The 20,418-nt window shown below is 40.3% G+C and overlaps 1 protein-coding gene across 1 annotated transcript in view; it reads right to left on the bottom strand.

Annotated features, from left to right (window-relative positions):
* Positions 1-16,321, bottom strand: part of CUL4A (cullin 4A) — a 55,589-nt gene extending 39,268 nt beyond the window's left edge. Inside the window, exons 1-4 of the mRNA XM_025196112.1 lie at positions 16,204-16,321; positions 6,543-6,646; positions 5,250-5,319; positions 2,859-2,932 (exon numbers count right to left, since the gene is read on the bottom strand). Coding sequence (XP_025051897.1) covers positions 2,859-2,932; positions 5,250-5,252 — 77 coding nt within the window. The 5' untranslated portion in view covers positions 5,253-5,319; positions 6,543-6,646; positions 16,204-16,321. The remainder of the gene's footprint in view (positions 1-2,858; positions 2,933-5,249; positions 5,320-6,542; positions 6,647-16,203) is intronic.
* Positions 16,322-20,418: the final 4,097 nt, after the last annotated feature.

Here is a 20,418-nt window from a genome sequence, read left to right as displayed (position 1 = left end):
AAAGAGTGTGGAGAAAACTGACTCAGAGAATAGCATGCAAGTGTTTTACCTAAAGTTGTATCCAGTTCTAACTAAAGGAAAAAGTAATTATGATAGAAGTTTTGAAAAGCCCTTGTCTGTTTTAGCTTCAACTATCACGTATCCCTGGAGAGGCAAGCAGTAATCTGGAGTGCCCATAAGGTAGGAACCTGGGAAAATGTACACCGAAGCAACAGAAATGTCTGGAAGAGTCAATACTAACCTATCTCAGATTCTAGCTGTCGAAATTCAGGTCACAGCTCTCAGACATTCATGCCAACAAGAAAATCTGAGATTGTGCCTAGAAACCAATACCCTAACTCTACTCAGACTCAAGGAAGCTTAAAAGTATTATTGGTCCAACATGAGAACTAAAACATTGTAGCCTATGTCCAGCTGAGAGACAGCCTGACCAGGACTGTGACAGCTATTAATTTACATATACTTTAGATCTCCAAACACACATGCACTGGCTTTCTTAACACAATTAAATCAAAGGTGTTTTCACCAAAACAATACAGGCAGTAAGTTTTAGAGAATTCATACAGAAACAGAAAAACCACAGGACATTTAAATATAAAAAGTCCTTTCCAGCCTTATAGCTGAAGCAAAAGCATACATGAGTGGCAAGAAAGCACTACAACCCTCAGTCTTCCACCCAGTTCTTCCAAACAGATGGCTTAAGTCCTTGTACAACCTCTGCTCCTGCTTGCTGCCATCACAGGGAAGTGGGAACCCCACTGGCCTGTGGAGAATGGAAAGCAGCAGGCTTGCTTGCCAGACTGTCATTTCCCTAGCAGCCCCACTGATGTCAGTCTGCATTCTGTGAACCTTCTCATCAGTCCACAGGAAAGAGGAAACTGATGAGTGCAGGAGTCAGATAATCACTATGGCACCAGGTAGGTACAAAAGTCTTTTTCTGTGCCAGGACCAAACTTTGATTTGTCAAACTTCTGAACATTTGGTAAATAATAGGATTATAAGAAAGTAGAACTGGAAGGGATCTCAAAAGGCCATTTAGTCCAGCCCCCTGCTCAAGGTAGAATCATCCCCAACTAAACCATCCCAGGCAAGTGTCTGTCTAACTTGCTTGAAAGTTTCCAAAGATGGAGATTCCACAACTTTTCCAGATAGCCTGTTTCAACACCTGACCACCCTCATAATGAAGCTGATCTGACAGTAGGAGACTGGCATATAGCAAGGTGTCAAACTCATAGGGCTGCACAGGCTGGGCAAGTGACATGGGGCTGGCCCATGGGCTGGATCAAGCCCACACACTCCCTGGCCAACATTCTGGACCGGCCTGAGAGGGTGCCATGTGCACTGGATCAGGCATGTGGGCAGGGGAATGAGGCCTGGTGGCAGCTTCCAGCTCTGCCATGGCCACACACTGTCACTGCCCCAAGATCCTGGCTCTGGACGCAGCTTAGGGAGCTGTGTGGGCAGGGTGTGCTGGTAGTGGGCAGGTGGGGAGTTGCATCCAGAGCCGGGGCTGGGATTGCAGGGCAGGGCAGAGCTGCGATCCACTCCCTGAATGCCCCAGCCTGCAGAACCCACACTTGTCACAGCATTGTGCAGGCAACGGATTGTGGCTCTGACCCAGCCCCAGCCTGAAGTGTCACCACCCCATGACTCCAGCCTCTCCCACCCCTCCTGCTCCTAAACACTACTACCCAGGGCCCCATCCCATACAGGGAGTTTTGGTGAATTGTTTTTTGGGTTTTTGTTTTTTTTTTTTTTGGGGGGGGGGGGGGAAAGAGGGTGCTGACTCAGCTTGCAATAGCTCAACAAAACAGCCTATGTGGCTCTTGGTCCCAAATAATTGCCCACCCCTGTCTTAACTCTATCCTATGCTGACACCATGGAGAGGACAGTGGAGCAAGGAACATATCTTCAAAAAAACAAGAACAAATTCCTCTAAATTCCTTTAATCCTCTAAAAATCTTAAAGTGTCCCGAATTTTAAGATTATTACATAGTGGGTGTATCTGCACATGCAGTTAAGGTGAAGCGATAAATTCCAGAGCACTCTGAGCTGGAGTGCACTGCTCCTGGACACAGCACAGTGTTTACACATGCGCCTGGGACAGCAGCACTTTGAGCTGGGGCAGACTAGGACCACGTTAGCAGCAGGCTTGGGGAAATCAGCCCCGGGTTCTGGGTGGGGGCGTTGGGTGGTGTTGGGGCTGACTGGGACACAAGAGTGCTGAATGTGCAGAGCTGTGTGGCTAGGCAGCAGGCAGGGGTCTGACCCCCAGCTGCCTGGGTTGACTGCGTGCAATTTATGCCCGATGTCACCATCTTCATGAGTGTCCAATTGCAGTTAAATTACTCCACCATAAGACAGTAGTCCCCCAACAGTATTATCTCATGGCACAGTTAATTAAATTACTGTGCCCTAATACTGGCACATGTAGACAGTGATGCTTTACTGCAGAAATAATTAGTGAACTCCACAATAAAGTGCATGTGAAGATGCACCCAGTGTTACCAAAAGACAGAGTTAACATTGTTTGGGTGCTGTAACTGGGGAATTTCATTATCTTAACAGGTTTCAGTTTCTTTTATGTCAAGCTTTAACTCCAAATTTCCTGACTTTATAATACCCATTTTGTAGAGTATTATAATATTCCTTTATTTTACCAGGCATTATTGACGTTTTTGGCCCCAGGAAAAAAGTACACATGCACACTGATCAGTTTTACATATAACCCTATACATTTACAGGGAATGTTACTGAAATGAGATGTGCTATATATAACAAAGGTAATAATCTGAAAAAAAAGCTTACAAATTTAAACTACATATTAAGTTTTAAAAGGTACTTATATAAATACCTACCATATAGAAGGAAGCATTGAATTCTGAAGTACATATGTACGATCCAAAAATAAGAAAATACTTCTAATCATGATCTGGAAATAAAAGGTAGTGATTGAACCAATCTGTTTTTTTATCTGTTTGCAGCACACAGGATTGTATTTTATATTATTAGGAGGTGTGGTAATGAATCAACTCGTAAAGTGTACTTTTATCATTATGATTTTTCATACATTTAACCAGGTGATTTTTATGAAGGCCTATTACAAGTTTTCAAACAATTTTGATGCCCACAGTGGCTAAGTACCAATTATATTGCTAGAAAGCCTGTATTCAATTAACATACTAAAAAAAATAAATCAAAAGCTATTAAAATGGTATAAGATGTTGTATTATTGCTACCCACCAAGTCCCCAAAGCAGTGCAACCATTAAGTTTTCAGCCTACATTCTTAAATGGCAAACTATAAATAGTATTTGTTTAGTTTAATTTTTTTCCAAACACCATTTTTATGGTGAGAAGTGAATGACAATGCAGTGTACCCTTTTACTATGAAAATAAGTCCCTGACATAAGAAGAAGAAAATAGGGATAAGTTTATAAAATCTCTCTCTAATACCCATTATCTTCATTTTTCTTCAGAACTCACACACTTACAAAGATTAGTATTTTTAGTTAACTGGACACTTTCTCTTCCTATTGGTCCAGTAAAAATTTCTCTCCATGTCTCTCAGAGCAAGTTAAATATGAAAAACAAACTCCCACTTCGTTTCCACACTAGAAAATGACTTAGAAGTAGTTCAGATAACTAGGCAATGCAAAGTTACACTTTGTTGGAACAGAGAAAAAGCCCTTCAGTACTGTCATATTATTTTCTCTTTGGTTTCCTATAAACTCAGAAAGGTTTTTCTGAAACATTTTCTATTGGAAAACGTGCTTAGTCTGACTAACTATAGTTAATGTAACCTGACTTTTCACAGACAAGTGTCTATTCCTATTTCAATGAAATATTGACTTTCTTTTTAGAACATTTTAAATTCTTTTTGGTCATCCAGTCTTCCTTACTGTTTTCCAACATTATACCAGGTAGAAAAAAAATAAATAAGTGTTTTCCCCCGCACACACTTCCTATGACACTGGAGGAAGAAAATGTAAGAAAAGAGAAAGGAAAATATATCCTGAAAATCTAAAAAATGAAAATGGATAATCCAAATATTTTTAATTTTCATAAAACAAACCAAAATAACATTACATTAAAACACTTCTCATTTCAAAATAGTATCTAAGCTAAGTGAAAAGTCTTTTGTTTTGTTGTCAAAATTCCTATAGAAAAATCTTTGAAAGGATTTTTTTTCTATAACATTTTGCATTGCAAGGAGGGAACAATAGTTTTTCCAACTGGTTCTTGCTGCTTAATGTTTTAACCACCTATCTAACACCTCTGCAAGGTACTGTTATTTTCTCTTCCAAAGATTAGAAATGATAGTTTAAAAATTTAAAGATATTTCCTGATTTGTGTCTTGTGCCTTGAAGCCCCACTATATTTTTGCCAGTAATCAAAACTAATGTAAGGGAAGTTATCCATCTTTAGATTAAAGAATTTGAGAGTTTAAAGTTATTTCTGTTTCTTTTAATGTTAAATGTTAGGTTAATATGTTCAGGAAGCAACCAAGAACTGAGGAATGTCACTTAAACAACTTAGACATACCCTGAAACAAAACTACAGGGAAAAGAAGAGCGCACACAGTTTTCTGTTTTTGTTTTTAAGAAAACTCAGGGCTGAAGGGCTATGACATCTTCTGCACTTCTCATTTTTCTAAGGGGGATACTTCCTGCTTAGTCACTAAGGAATGAAGTATTATTTTAATCCTTAACTTTTACTGTAAATAAGTTATTCTAATTTCCCACTCCTCTCAGCTATAAAAATTATCTAAAATTTACTGCAAGGGTAAAAGCTATTGAAGAGCAAGGAGGGGGAGAAAACAAATGCAGGGAAAGGCAGATTGGCAGAGGTGGATAGTGAAAGAAAAAAAAAAAAATCAGTCAAGTTTAACCCTCATACAAGGTTAACTCAACTAAAACCTGTGTGTTTTTTAAAATTACTCAAAATCAAAACCAGAAAATAAAACACACATTCTTATTACTTTTTGCCTTCAATCATAAAATACAGTTAAGTACACATACATTTTGAGTAGTGTTCCAACTGTTTGCCATTATGAGACGATACATGGCTGCAACAATCAAAAAGGCCAACCAAGCAGCCACGCAGCATCTCCAGACAGGCTCTTGCAAATACTACAAAAAATGTGACAATACTTTGAAAAAGCCACAACCAAATGTTACCAGATTTTTCCCCCATCAGATTTATTTTATGAGTCAAGAATTTGTATTATGAACTTAGTATTCAACTTACCATTTGTCTGCAATGATCTTGCCAGCATTTATCTATCTTCTTTAAAAATAGAAGACTGTCCAGAAAATCTGTGCAGCACTTATTAAGGAAAACCAGATTGTCAACACCTTTGAAACAGGCTACAAGCGGTTATCTTTGTCAGCTCTTCAGAAAAGAAACACAAGTGATATTGTGCGGGAAGTCAGGAATTAGAATTCAATTAAGCTCAGCATAGGGCTAGGCAAAAGCATCACTTAAGTTTCTGAGCAAATGCCTCTCACTGTATCCACCAGATGGTGTGAGAGAGAAGCATTGCTTAACTTTGACAGATTAAAGAGGAATCCCATCTGTGTCAAAATCAACCCTCCCAGCAATTCAGCAGAGTTGACAGCAATATAAAAAAAAAAGCTGTTTATAAAAACATTTTGTACTATGTGTAGTAGAGATGCCCTTATATCCCTTACAAACAAAGGACTTAAATAATGTGGAATATAAACAACATATCTGGGGCTCATTAAAATACTGTGAGGAATAGTACCCTATATCAGGGGTCAGCAGCCTACAGTCCCCAGGCCAGATCCAACCCACAGACATAGGGTTTCAGTGATGGGGCCTCTCTTGTGCAAGCAGTGGCAGTAGAGGGTGCTTCCCCTGGGCTGCAGCAAGTACTTCTCCCCATGCTGTGATGAGGACAAGTGGCGGCTGGTTGCTACAGCCCATCCACCTCTGACCCAAACTGAGTCAGTCATTCGGCCTGCAGCCTGAAAAGATTGCTGACCACTGCCCCAGACAGTACCAACTGTCAGGTATTCACACAGAAACTGGTTTCAGAAGAGCTTTACACACATTTACAATTTACTCCACTATCTATCCAAGCAGTCCACATTACAGTTACAGGAGTTGAATGCTGGGCTTCCAGAGATTAGAAAGTAAAATCTATAATCCTAATCTGGAGGCAGGAGACACATTACCTGCATAATATTCCCCTGCAATAATGTTTTTTTTTCCAGGAGTTAAAAATTCACTTATGCTGACTAATGAAAACTGTCTAAACAAGGTATAAAATTTACTCATACACTGTTAATGCGCTGACAATAATGAAAATGTTACCAATATTTTATTGAACCATATATTAAAGTTACCCATTTCAGGCAAGCAGAATTCTGTCAAACCAAATTTAAGATATGTAAGTGTTCAATACAGAATATTTATCAACTCTTTTGATTAACTTTGTTTTATTAACTGTTGTATTACTTCAAAAAGTAAATCTTTAAAGATATATTTGACTGATTTTTAATGCAAGACAAAGGATATTCTCTGAACTGAAAGATTTGTGCTTTTACATGTTCTTCACAGACTTGTCGCAATTGCTTGTACAGCGTAGCAGACACTTTATAAGAGCAGAGATTTTCAACAGCCTATAAAAAACAAAAACAAAGTAATAAATAAACTCTAAAAATCCAAATAATGGTGTTTTGTTTGGATTGTGTACCAACATAACAAATATAACAGAAAACAAAAAGAAAATGTATTCATCCAAACTAATAAGGATAGTAAAAATACGGTTAGCCAAAATATGAAGAAAACCCCCCCAAAATTTAATGGACTTTTATTTCTGAATCTTAATTATTTCAGTAACATCAGACATCAGTTAGGACAAAATAGGGCTGTGCTAGGCCCATCTATCCTAGGCCACTCTTTGCTTGTCCTCTATGATGTAAGTATGGTAAGTTAAGTTTTCCTTCTACAACTACCATTCATTAGATGGATTCTTTCAGCAAAATTTATATATTCATTTCTCTCACTGCCCAACAGCATGCTTACCATGACAGACACTGACTTAATGTTTAACACGAGCCAGGTTTTTCAATTTTCTTTTCTGGACAGATTTGGACATACGGTGTTGAACTCTGAGGAATCATCAAATTTGTTAAAATTAATTCCATTTAATACTTAAAATTTTTAATTAAAAAAGTGTTGGTGGATTTCCAGCTTTCACATCCATATGAAAAACTGGAAATAACATCCAAGGTGGAGAGACAGAGTTTGGTTTTTAAACTGAAGTTTTCTGAGGACCAAATCTTGTTTAAATTGGTTGAATATAGCTGCGGTCTTGAAAATTTGTGACTTTATTTTCAGAGTTAATATTTGCTTTGGCTTAATTCCTCTCTTTCAGAATTCCACATACCTTCATTTATATAAACTTAAAATTTGGATGCCTGAAAAAAGTAATGATATTGTTGCACAGAAAAGACCAAAGACCACCAGTGTTGACTTGCTCTGGTAGATTTAACTTTTATATCATGTTCTGTTCTACTTGAAATCACTGATGTAGTGTATTGAACTACATTTGATCTTCAGCCTTGCCATATAAATTCTAGTTATTTCAGCTGTTACCTCCACAGTATGTTCTACCACCCTGAAGAGCTGATCCAAATTTATTTGGAATACATAGATTGTGGATCTGATTCCTGGGCCCTTGAAACACTTATTTAATAGCACAATGTGGTCTGATCAGTGATCCCAGCAACTGCACCTCCTGCCATAACACACATGCATGGCAGGACACACTTTTTTGGGATCAGATCCCGATCATGCCATTACTAGTTGCCAGTTCAGGGAGAGCTGGGCTTTCACCATACACTGGCAAATTGCAAACCTGGTGCCCACAGCCCTATGGTGCCAACCCTGACTAACAATCAGCTGATTTTAGGTCCCAACCCTGGGACCACACTGGGGCTGGATCGCGATGCCAGCGTGGTCTGGGACTGACAATCAGCTGATTATCAGTTCCAGACCCTGTGCACTAGGATGTTGGAAAGCCTTGTGTACAAGGCAGCTACACATGTCTTTAAAGTCCTGGTGCAAGGGGACCCCAATCCCAGGGTTTCTGTGGGCAGGATGTATCAAGTGCCTTGCCTGCAGCTCCCTGGGTGCTGTGGAGCAAGGCAGTCAACTTGCTGGGTCTCGGGGGACTCCACAACTCCCAGAGCCTAGCATGGTGCTTGCCTTGGCCCACAGCCCTGGTGGGGTCTGAAGACAAGGCATGTTCTGGTACCAGACTGCAGTGAGCCATAGGAGTCACCAAGACCTGGTGGCTCCCCAGCACAGGGCAGACTGGCTCCCCTGGACAAGACACACTGAAAACAGCAGGGTACAGCAGGGCTGCACCACACAGCTGTCAACCTTCTGATATGGTGGAGCTTCTAACAAAGCCGAGTAAGACAACCAACATCAGATGCATGGGGGGCTACTGTCATACTGAATGAAATAGTTTGAATGTTTGTAAAGGTTGCCCATTAGCCAGTTTCAGGAAGAAGATAGGATTTATCTCCTTATCTAGCTCATTGTTTCAGAGCTACGTGCGAAATGTCTTGACTTCACTTAAAGCCTTGATTTAAATTGTATCTTTAGAAGTTTTTTACAAAGAAAGCAAATATCCTGAATTCCGAGACATCAAAGCCTAAGGCCTTTTAACCAAATTGCTAAGAAAAGGGTATTTACAGTGATATGGAAGTCTCCCCAAGAATAATTTAAAATGCTCAACAAAGGTAATTTCTGTTGAGTAAGATCCGAGCCCAAATTTGGGAGTTATGATAAATTGAGTAGGAGGAGCCCAATGACGGCAGCTCACTCAATAAAAACCTGTAACTTACTGTCCCAATTTGGAGGTGACTTCACTTGCAGAACAACGAAGGAAGAATCGGAAGTGTAAACTCGGATTAGATTGATCACCTAATCCAACCTCTCCGTGAACCCGAATCTCTTAGTTCATGCTGAAGCCGCGGAGCACCTGAAAGGGACTGAAGGAAGGGGACGTAGTCCTATCACTGGTGAGCCCAGCTCATTGAATCGTATTGCTGAGGCCAGACCATTGAACCGTACTACTGAGGCCAACCCATTAAATCGTACTACTGAGGAATGAATCTATATTTTGGTATTTGGCTTCTCGGAATTCTAGGATTGTAAGTATATTATGAAAAATAATAGTATTGATTCAAATTTAACTTTTAGTTGTAATTGTAGTTGTTTTTGTAACACTAATTCTTATAGCATTGTTTGGGAAGGAAGTGCATTCGGAGCATTGTTTCTGATATATGTAATTATTGTGTTTTTAATGTTTGTGGTGTTTCTTAAAGCTAAGCAGTGTTATATACGTAGCAAAGAGTTTTAAAATAAAATTGTGTTGTATAAATTAAGTGTGTAATCATTGTGAAATCGTGCAATCAGCTAACTACTCCCCCAGCCAGCGCATCAAAACGAATCAGTAAATTGTGTGGGATTTTCTCTATTCCATAACCCACTAGAGACAGCTACCTTACTACACATTCATTTTAACATGTGATGGATACCAGCCACAAAAATATTACACATATTTTGTAGAATATTTTTGTGGTTGGTTTCCCATGTTGTCATGTCATTAATTTGCTGAATGCATGGCAAGGTTACTATTTATGGGATGATTAACAGTTAATTGTATCCACATAAAAAATTACTCTCTGAGCATACCTTTGTGTGGGACTAGTACTAAAATAATTGTAATATTTCATTTTAACCTCGGTCAATTACAGAATGTCTTTTTTTGCTAAATATTTATTTTAACAATGTTTAGATTTTTTTTTCCAACTCAGCTTCAGAATACTTGAAGAAATGCATTCACAGAGCAGTCACAGATTGTAATCTTATATATTTTTTCTGCATAACATCCTTAGGATATGGGCAATACTTGCCCATCTGCATAGTTAAAACTACTGTCCAGCCTCTCATTTTTGTTACCAGAACTTCACTCTCTATAGCCTCAACAAATACAATCCTGACAAATACAATTCTGCATTCATAGCTATGATGCCTGATCCAAAAAATATTTTTCTAAGCCATGACTTTGGCCATGTTATCTATCTCTGCAATCCACTGGTTCCTCCTTTTCTATCAAACTGAACATGAGCTACATCTTTACTTCATGACCTATTCACACTCTAAATTTCATTTCGTATTTATTATCATGAGGTCATTTTCCAGCCTCTAATCACCCACTTGTTAGGTTCTCTCACAGGCACGGTTAAGTATGCTGCCCCTTATTCTTGGGCCAAGAAACTTCACTGTAAACTTCAACAATGCAATGCCACACTCTTCTTGAAATCCTTCCTTAAAATTCTCTTTTGTAATGACAAGAAGCTTAATAACTGTTAGGATGCTGACACGCTGAGACCACAGCCAATCATGTTGTCCAACTGTTTCCTTACATTCTCCTCTTCATATCATTGGCTCTCTCATCTTAGAATGGGAATTCTTTTGGGAGGGTACTGTGTTTTTGTTTTGTGTCCATACAATATCTAGTAAACTTATGATCTGACTAGGACAACAGTAGTGCAAGCAGCAAACACCCAGGCATACACATGTACAAGCAGGATAGACTCTCACAAATTGATACTGCAACAGCAGATTGCTAAACTCTCACTGAGCCCCAAATTTTGCTGGCACACTATACAGTACATGAAATGATCAAGTCCATGTGATGTGTGTGTCTGTGTAATAAGAAATCTACATAAATTATGTGACCACTTCCTAATTTATTTCTAAAATCCCCAAAGGATCATACTTACAGATATATGTAAAGTATACAGATCTTACTGAAGTAACTGATGTAAGCTATATGTGGTACTTAATGTCTGCATGAATGCACCATAAAACTTTTGCTATGTTTTCCCTGTGAAAGAGACTAAGCTTAATCTACTGCTCGTATACAGGTATATGAGGCCCTGGAGTCAACCAGGATGTGGGCAACCAGGTCTGGACAGTTGTAATATTTCAAGTTCTTCAAATACCTATGGGGCACTTCAAAGAGCAAGTGCCCCAAAATAACCCTGGATAAATTAGCAAATATCTGAAGGTACTTCAACTTTGAGGTGCTTCCAGTTACAGCTGTGTGCACTATAGAACACAACAGGAGGTTGCTTGGTTCTCCAGCATCCAACAGTTTTCAGCTGTCTCCCTCAATGAGAGATTAGCAGAGGGATGGGGACAGAAAGCCAATAAGCAGCATGCTACTTAGTGGTTGGCCATCCCGAGGACTGGAAAGCAGGAATCTCTACATGCCTGTCTGTCTCTACACTTCCACTTCTAGTGGGGAACGGGAGGAAGGATGTGAGGTCTACCAGTTCCATCAAGCGTGTACGGCCTCAATCTCCCAGTTTTGTCAAGAGTGGGCACTCAGTTGTCCTTGCCAATCTCTGGAGGCAAGGCATCATTGTCTCCAGCTCAAGTGCACAGTGAATGGAACAATGAGCACTGTGGGTGGGAAGGGAGGGGGTGGAGCCACAGGGCGCAGACAGAAGTGTAGCTCCCAGCTCTAACTCAGAATGATTTTTGCAAAGCATTCTGAGTGACAAGGTTACCCCAGACCAAACAGAAGTTCGTTGGTGGTTCCGGGGAGCAGGGAATCTAGCTGTCACAGCAATGGCCAAGATCCTCTGCCAGTGCTCGATCTTTCCAGAATGGCAGGGGGGGGAAAGGCAGCAGAGGGAGCTTGTTCTTGGGGCTCCCCAGCTGGTGCTGAAGGATAGGGTGGGTGAACTGGAGCCCCTCCACTTTGGGGGAAGGGGGGCTCCAATACACCCAACCCCACCCTCCAGGTGGGGCTGAAAAAATCCCCAGACTGAACTCCCTCCTCTCCCTTCCCCGCTCTCATTCTGAAAACAGCAACAGGCTGGGAGCTCCACAGACACAAGTTACACAAGACGCTACATTTTGAAACGTCTTTATCTAATACCTTATGCAATAAGGGGTCAGATTTTCACTTGACCAGCCATTTATGAAGTTGTCTGTAGCTGTGCATTTGTGTTTGGTCACAACTACAAACTGCTTTCTGTGGCCAGATCAGGTGAAAACCGTCACTTCTGTCTGCACCCACAGACTAAGTAACCCTTTGTTATACCACGTGACTGGGGAGCACACTGCTGGCATGCTGCTACGAAACTTTTGTTGAAGCCTTCCAACAGCAGGCTACATGTCTGTACTTGCCCTGAAGCGGTCCAAATTTGAAGCACTCCAAATTGGAGTGGATTTAGTGTGCTTCAAATTTGTGTGTTCAATGCTCATCTTTTCTGAAGTCGTAATACAACATCAGCCAGAAAAGACAGCTGAAGGGCATGTGGCAAAGATACTTCTTGATTTACTCCTAAATGTTCGCTAAGTAGGCAATGATACCTATAAAGAAGTAGGAGCACGGTTATCTATCAAAAACACAATTATGCTCTGGTAGTCCACAGAAATGTATAAGAAAAGTACAGACAATACCAAACACTGTTGCAAGTAAAAATACCACTAAAACAAGCCTAATGGTGTCATTTGTCACTGTCATAAATTAATCCCTTAGGAACACTTTAAAACACTAAGGCCATAATCTGTAACAATGATTCAAGAAGAAAGAAGCCATGATGAAAGCTTGAAATGATGTGATGCTGTAAAGTAAGTAATTCAATAACATGATGTTCAAATTTCTGCTAACATTTTTAACAGTGAGAGGACATACACAATATTTGTGAGGGATGAAGATAAATGTGGGTCTGAAATAAATCTGCATCATGAAGTAGTTGAGAATTAGACTCCCAGTGCTGAAATGTTAGTGACACCTTGTTAATTGACTTTTACTTCCTTGAGGGCAGAACATTCATATGCCAAATTAGGCGTGACATACTTTAAGGATAATGTATAGTAATTCTTACCCTAGAGACTTACTTTTAAAATGATCTTATGCAGAGTTACAGGTAGATTTAAAAGTTGGAAAAAATTTCCAGAAGAGAATGATTTTAAAAACTTCTTGACTGTACTCTGGGGGCTAAGAAGAGGTCATGCTAGATAAACCAGTTTCATTACCCTGAGAAGTGCACAAGAGGAACCTGGTAGCCAAACTGGAAGAAAAGGTGGAGAGTGGAACAAAGGGGTGGGTAAAGGAAGGGTGTGGAGTGGGAGTTGATGGGGAGGAAACAGAGTACAGTGTGTAAAAAGGAATGAAAAATAAAGCAGAAACTTACAGAACTAAACAAATTTGGAATAAAAGGAATAAGTGAAGGCTTGAAAACTGAATAAAAAGGACCAAAAAAATAAACAATGAGACAGAGATGGCAGTAAGAACAAAAAACAATTAAATAGGAGCTTAAATGTCCCCAAGCAATACTGAATCAAAATATGTGAACTGAAAAGGAAACTAAGAACATGGAAAGTGTGACAAATTTTAAAGTGAACACATTAGAAATGAAGATCACAGCACTTCAAGTACAGGTAGATATATACTGATTTCCACTACAAAAAGTATGTTATAGTTTTTGTCCATGTTGCACCTATAACTGTTTGGCAGAAGGGCAGGCAAAGTATCACCTTAGAAACTGGATCAAATATATTGGAAACTAAAGAGAAATGATATAGAGAAACTGAATCTGAATAAGGCTCGGATAGAGGAAAATTAACAGCGCTTGTCACCCAATTGATTCCCAATGACTTTACAGTATCCTGAAAAAGACACCTACTTCACAAATTCCTAATTGGACCAACACCATAATGCTATCATTCCCTATTCTTTCTTCCCTCGTATTAAAGATTAACATTTTAATATACAAAGACACAAATTACTTTTACTATTCAAGCACTGTTGAAAGTAATATGACAACTGTCCACATATAATTAAAAACTAAACAGAACAAAAAGATGGCCCCTACCAGAAAGACGAAGGGAAGAAAAAGGATGGTAGCAGTACTGTTATGGTAGTGGCATAATGCTAAATTAAAACTTATATAGAACAATGAAGCCCCCATATGAATATCTTAGCTCTTTTACAAAGCATCCTTTTCCATAAAACTCATATTGTACAACACAAGGCCTTGCAAGATGAGGCCACTGATCACACAATTAAGGGTTTTCAAAATCACACAGAAGAGGAAGGAAAGACTGGATGCTGTTGTCACTAGTAAGGCAAAGATGAAGTAGCTGTTTAGGTCCCTTCCTACTCTAAGTACTATGATACTACGAATAGGAGTAACAGTGAATTTCCCCTTTCTGTGCCAAGTATTAGAAACCCTTAGTCCTACTTTAAAAAGCACATATCTTTAGTTTTACCTTCAACTTAGCTAAAAGCTCTGATAAGTGAAAAACAATTAGACTTGGGGAACAAAATAACAGTTATATTAGAGGGTTTTAAAAAAAGCTCTAGTTAATTATTTTAACAAACACGTTAGGCTCAGCCACCATTACTGCAAATTCTTGCCAAGTACAAAATCAAATCCATATTAATATTACATTTGAATCTCATTTCTTGTCAAACTAGAAAAGTAATAGAGGACTACAGCTTTTGATTATGCGGCAGATCAGGTTGTAAGCCTACATGCTGGGCTCGGTAGGCTCACAACCTCTTTTCCAAAATGACGGGTAAAGAGACAAAGAACAGAAGCTAAAAGAGTTACACACACCCAAATTCTTCCCTGTGGATGGGATTATATCCAGAATGAGGCAGTTAGGACTATCTATAACTACACAATATTTCTCACCAAGGCTGAATTCAACCTTTCATTTCCCACCCAAGCAAACAAGTAAATGAACACAGACATATTTAAGAACCTTGTTAATTTGCAAAATGGATCCATTATGAATTAATGAACTGGCAGTATATACTAGGAGTTTGCAAATTAGCAAGAAGAACAATAAATCTGGTGTTTGCTTTTGTACAATATAGGTGAGCTCTAGCTTTTCCATTCTTTTCCCTCTTGACAAAAAGCACATGACTTTGTTGATTTCAAGCTCATGCTAATATAATCTTATCTCTCACTTTTCAAAATGCCAAGTAACTGGTCTTTTGGGGATTAAGAAATTAAGAAAACTTTATGATTTTTCAGCTACTGAGCTTCAAATCTTTGAATGTGACACACTTACACAATTGGAATTTTGCAATCCTATAAAGTCCCAAGACATAAGTAGAAACTATCTAAAGTTACTTATGGAAAAGACTAACTTACACTTCATTTTCAAGTTAATATAGTGGATTTAAAATGCATTTGAGAAGGATATGTTGTTAAATGCTCCAAATAATCTTTGATAAAAAAACAAGCACCTGCTTACTTGACCAACAATTATTTTGAGGTCTTTGGATTTATTTTGTTTTTATAATGCTGTAATTACTGATTTTTATAAAAATGTTATTGCCATAAAGTACACATACTGTAAAGTAAGAATATGGATGAAGACAATAAAAAAATGAAGACTATTTAAGAACAAAATGAAGAAGGTGGAGAGAAGGATATAAGTCAAGGATATCTAACTCCTCTTATCCCAGAAAAGTTCTAGCAATGTTTCCCCTAATTTAGTAACAGTTTTAAAGTCTCAGCGACTGTACAAATATATCAGAATATGAATCTGGTAGAACCTGATACTAATTTCATCTGCACAGATATTTTTTCTTGCTCCAAAAGGATTTATGACTGAAGCTTAATTATGAGAATGGCTCTGGTAAAACAAACCACAATTTATTACTGACCAGAGTATGCCTGGATGACAAATGGACATAAACACGACTTGCAGTTTAAATTATGGAACATAACATCTCATTTGATATCTTGAGCAGGCAAATTGTGGGAGAGTACCACCACTCATCCCTTTTCTCTCCCACAAAAGCTGGTCCCCCAGTACATCTCTGTATGCCTCAGTATAACCTGCCAGTTACATGGGCCCTGATAATGTTCTCCACGGACCAACAGACAGTTTCCCCGAGGATCATATTTGGGGAACCACTGATCTAGAAAATGAGAAATGTCTTAAGAAAACAATACTCTCACAATCAGTAGCAAGATATAATTGATTTTTAACATCTACAGCACACAAACAAAGCTTGCAAATTTACATTTGTCTGACTAAGAATATTCCAAAGCAACAAGTGTCATGCTATACTGCTCAGTTTGGCATAAAAAAATAAAATAACCAGGACTCTTACCTGGTAGAGTTCTTCAAGGTTGTATTTAATAGAGGTACTACTTTGTATAGCTCTCACTGCTTCATGAAGCTTCTGCCATGTGTCCTGAGTGTAATTATCAGGCAATTTAGGTCTTTCTGCAAAGCCAAATACAGGTAGAAAACTGAATACCTAATCTACATGACTGGTTTTAGGCATCTCTTTCAAAATGCTTGGTTAAATTATACCAAACAACATGTACTTTCACAGTTTAAGCTTGAAACAATATATTTTTAAAAACAACTAATATTCATAATTCCACAGGAGATGGTAAAAGACATTAAATGCCTTCTTAAAGATGTATATCCAGCTATATCCAAAAGACTCGCATAAAAACCAAGGCTTTCTTGGTGATATCAACTGAGCACAGCATCCTCCTTCAGGTGTCCTTTAAAAATATTTTTTTTAGGACTGTTTTCATGGCTTAGGTTGGGGAAGGTGCTATTAGGATAGGTAGAGAGAGCTTAATAGTGATGTAGAGTTAAATTTTGCTTTCAAGGTAAAACAGGTGTCTTGGAGAACGGTACTTTGTGCCCAAAAGCTTGTCCAACATCTCTCCCAACTGTACTGTTGATCCAATAGATATCACCAAAAAAACCCATTTCACTTCTTGCATATATCCTGAACTGTCACAGCTAAAAATAATATGCCGGCCCTACAACTTTTTTCTCTCAGGTAGCTGACATTGGAGGCTCTTGCTCCACAAGCTTCTTTGCACAGACCATCCTCTTCAGATGAATGGGCTCCTACTGAAGAAAGTGGAGGTTCTGTCCACATGGAACTTCTTGCACAACGTGGACAAAGCATGTTAACAAGTAGTGTTGAGGTGATGTTGTTGCCACAATGGTCTAGAAAAAATGTGAGGGGCAAGAACTCTTATGGGAGATCGCTTTTACTAGCTCAACTGCATGGTTGAAGCTTTTGGGGATCCCAGTATCCTTTCCCAAGGCCTCTGGGAGAGAAGCAGATACTACTTAGTTCAATTGTATCCACTTCTCAGAGGCCTGAGGAAGCCAACTGTAATCCCTGAAAGAAGCCTCTTTCTATCCCAACCATGTAGTTCAGGGGTAGGCAACGTTTTTTGGCCGGAGTGCCAAAAAACCCACAATGTCTACCTTGGAAGGTGTCGGAGTGCCGGCATGCCAGAAAAACAAAATGAGGCTGAGGGCGGGGGCGGTGTACATGACAGGATGTCATGTTAAATTTTGTTGTATATTCCTTTCTTGTTGAGCATGTTGCAATGACAGAGAAAAAAAGAGACAAATAAGAGAAAGGAGAGTGAGAGAGAAAGAAAGAAAAAGGAAAGCAGAGAGAGAACCACATGCACAAACACAGAGAACCAGAACACACCCAGAACAGGCACGGGCACACACACATCCAGAACCAAACATGTGTGTGCACACAGACACACAGGACCAGACAGAGGCAGACAAACACACAGAGCCAGATGCGCAGGCACACGGAGCCAGGCTCCTGGGCCACTGGACAAAGTCCGTTCCAAGGCACGCATGCACCCACTGGTACGGAGCTAATGCCAGAGCCCGGAGCAGATGTTTGCAGGCTCACCGCACCCCCCCCGGCCTGTGGTTAGCTGCTGCCAACCACGGCAGGGCTTGCAGCCGCCCAGCTGCCTGCTGGGAGCAGCCCAGGCTTCGTGGCTAGCAGCAGCTGCCTAGAGCCCAGGCCGGTGGTGGCGTCCCCGAGCAAAATGGCCTCGCGTGCCGTACTCGGCACACATGCCGAGGGTTGCTGACCCGATGTAGTTAGTTGAGCCAATAAAAGATACTGCCCACATAAACACTTTCCTCTCACATATTTCCTGGGCCATCACAGCACCTCAACGCAACTTGGACTTTTTAACACACTGTCCATGTTTGTGAGAGAATATCTCCATTTGGGTAAGCATCTCAATTTGGGCAGACCCTCCACCTTCTTCAACAGGAGTCCATCCATCTGAAAGGGATGGTATGTGTGAAGTAGCTTGTGGAGTGAGAGCCTATGTCAACTTCCCGAGAGAAAAGAAGCCATCGCGCTGGAGTGTTGTTTTAGCTGTGCCAGTTTGAGAAATATGCAAGAAGCGAGGGTTGTTTTTTTGTGGTATCTTTTACTGGACCAACAGTACAGTTGGGACAGATGTTACACAAGCTTCTGTGCACAAAGTGCTGTACTGCAAGACAAGTGGTTTGCCTTGAAAGCAAAATTTAACACTACATCACTATTAGAATCTCCCTACCTAACCTAACAGCATCTTCCCCAAACTAAGCCATGAATATGCTCTTAACCAAAGCACCTTTTTAAGCAAGGACAGCTGAAGAAGGACATGTGGGTAAACCCTCCACCTCCTTCCACAGGACTCCATCCAGTGGAAGGGGAGGGTCTGCCCAAAGTCGCTGGCAGAGTGAGAGCCTCCTCCATCCTCTGAAGTCCAGGGTGTAGGGCCAGGACACACACACGCAGGGCCCCACCTGCTGCCACTTTCTTTGAATGCAGCTCCACTGAGAAATACTCTGAACATAATGAGTTAGAGCAGCGCCCAACCAATGCTGCCTGCATTAGCAGCGAGCTTGAGCTGACACCTCTCTGCAGAGCCTTGAAACAAGGGACCCCCCAAAAGCTCCACACACACACCACTTCTGCTGCAGAACAAGCTGCAGTGTTGTCAGGTGTACAATAATTATCATATTTGTGCCATAATTTCAATGCTTGTACAATGTACAGTCAACAATGGTAAGAGTGTTCAAAATGTATGATAATTTTTTGAGGCAGCTAATTGATGCAGAATATGCAAAACCCAAGTCTCTCAGGGAGTCTTAACTGGCTTTTTTTTTAATTTTGGAAATTTTTTCATATTTCAGGACAAATCAGCCAAGTCAGTTCTGAATCCTCTCCATTGAGCAAAACTCAACTGTTCAAACACCATCTGTGGGGCTACAATGGGCTTCAGATACTCCCAAATCCATTGGCAGGCATCCTAGATGCAGGTCCAAACCCAGAGGGCTTGGAGTTCAGATGCCCCCAAGTCTCACCTGCCTTTAGCCAACAGCCACAGGAGCAAGGTAGGGAGGAGTCCCCCATTTCCATAAAGTCAGCATGTAGGCAAGATCCTCCCACTGGAAGCTGGGCCCTGGGAAGCTAATTACAAAACGTGTAGGACCTTCTGCCTGCAGTGCATTGGACAGGGGTGCATCCTCCACTACACAATGCCATTTAAATCCATCTTGGTCTGGGTAACAGACCAGTGCAGTGACTACGCTTGATCTTAGCCCACAAGACACAGCGTCTTAACTGACTTTTGGGTTGGTTGTCAGCACCTTCTTATGACCGGGGATCCTGGTTTTCTTGGATAAAATCCCCAATTTTCAGTTTAATAAAAGGAACCCCAAATACACACTTTTCCATGATTAAAATGAACCACTACTAATATATATATATATACACACAACATCAATAACATATCTATCTATCTATCAATATATATTTATTAGTGGTGGTTCATTTTAATCATGGAAAAATGTGAAATCATTTATCTATCTATAGATATATCTCTATCTATCTCCGTAGATGGATAGAGATATGTCTACAGATAGAGATATATCTATAGATCAGGGGTGGGCCAAATGCGGCCTCCGGGCCAAATGCGACCCTCCAGGTCATTTTATTTAGCCCGTGGGGCCCCTAAACATTTAGAAAACCAATAGTTATCTGCCCCTGGCTGCCTGTCACGCAGCCCTCGATGGCTTGCCAGAACTCAGCAAGCGGCCCTCTGTCCGATATAATTGCCCACCCCTGCTACAGATAGATAGATAGATAGATAGATAGAGATAGATATAGTGGTGTTTCATTTGAATCATAGAAAATATGGATTCTGGGTTCCTTTTCTGAAACCTAAATTGGGGATATATATTTTTTTCAATCAGAGAAAACCAGGATCCCTGCTTATGTCCACTTGCCTTGAAATACAGAAATGCTTCAGCTTGGATACCCTGCCTCGCTCCCCCACAAGAGAGCTACAGCCCGCACTATGAAGTCTGGAAAAAAATAACTTATTTGCACGCTGATTTTTCCAGCAAGCACCACAGTGTTTTGCTCCCGATGCGATGGTCGCACACTGAAGCTTGGCAGCGCGCTGACAAACAGTGCAGAGGGCAGGGGCCTCCTCGGCGGGGCCCCGGGAAGGCGGCAGCCCCGAGGCGCGGG

This window comes from Alligator sinensis, unplaced genomic scaffold, assembly GCF_000455745.1.
Source record: "Alligator sinensis unplaced genomic scaffold, ASM45574v1 scaffold288_1, whole genome shotgun sequence".
Classification (NCBI taxonomy): Eukaryota; Metazoa; Chordata; order Crocodylia; family Alligatoridae; genus Alligator; species Alligator sinensis.
The sequence above is the reverse complement of the archived record's forward strand: the minus strand, read 5'-3'. Positions and strand labels throughout refer to the sequence as shown.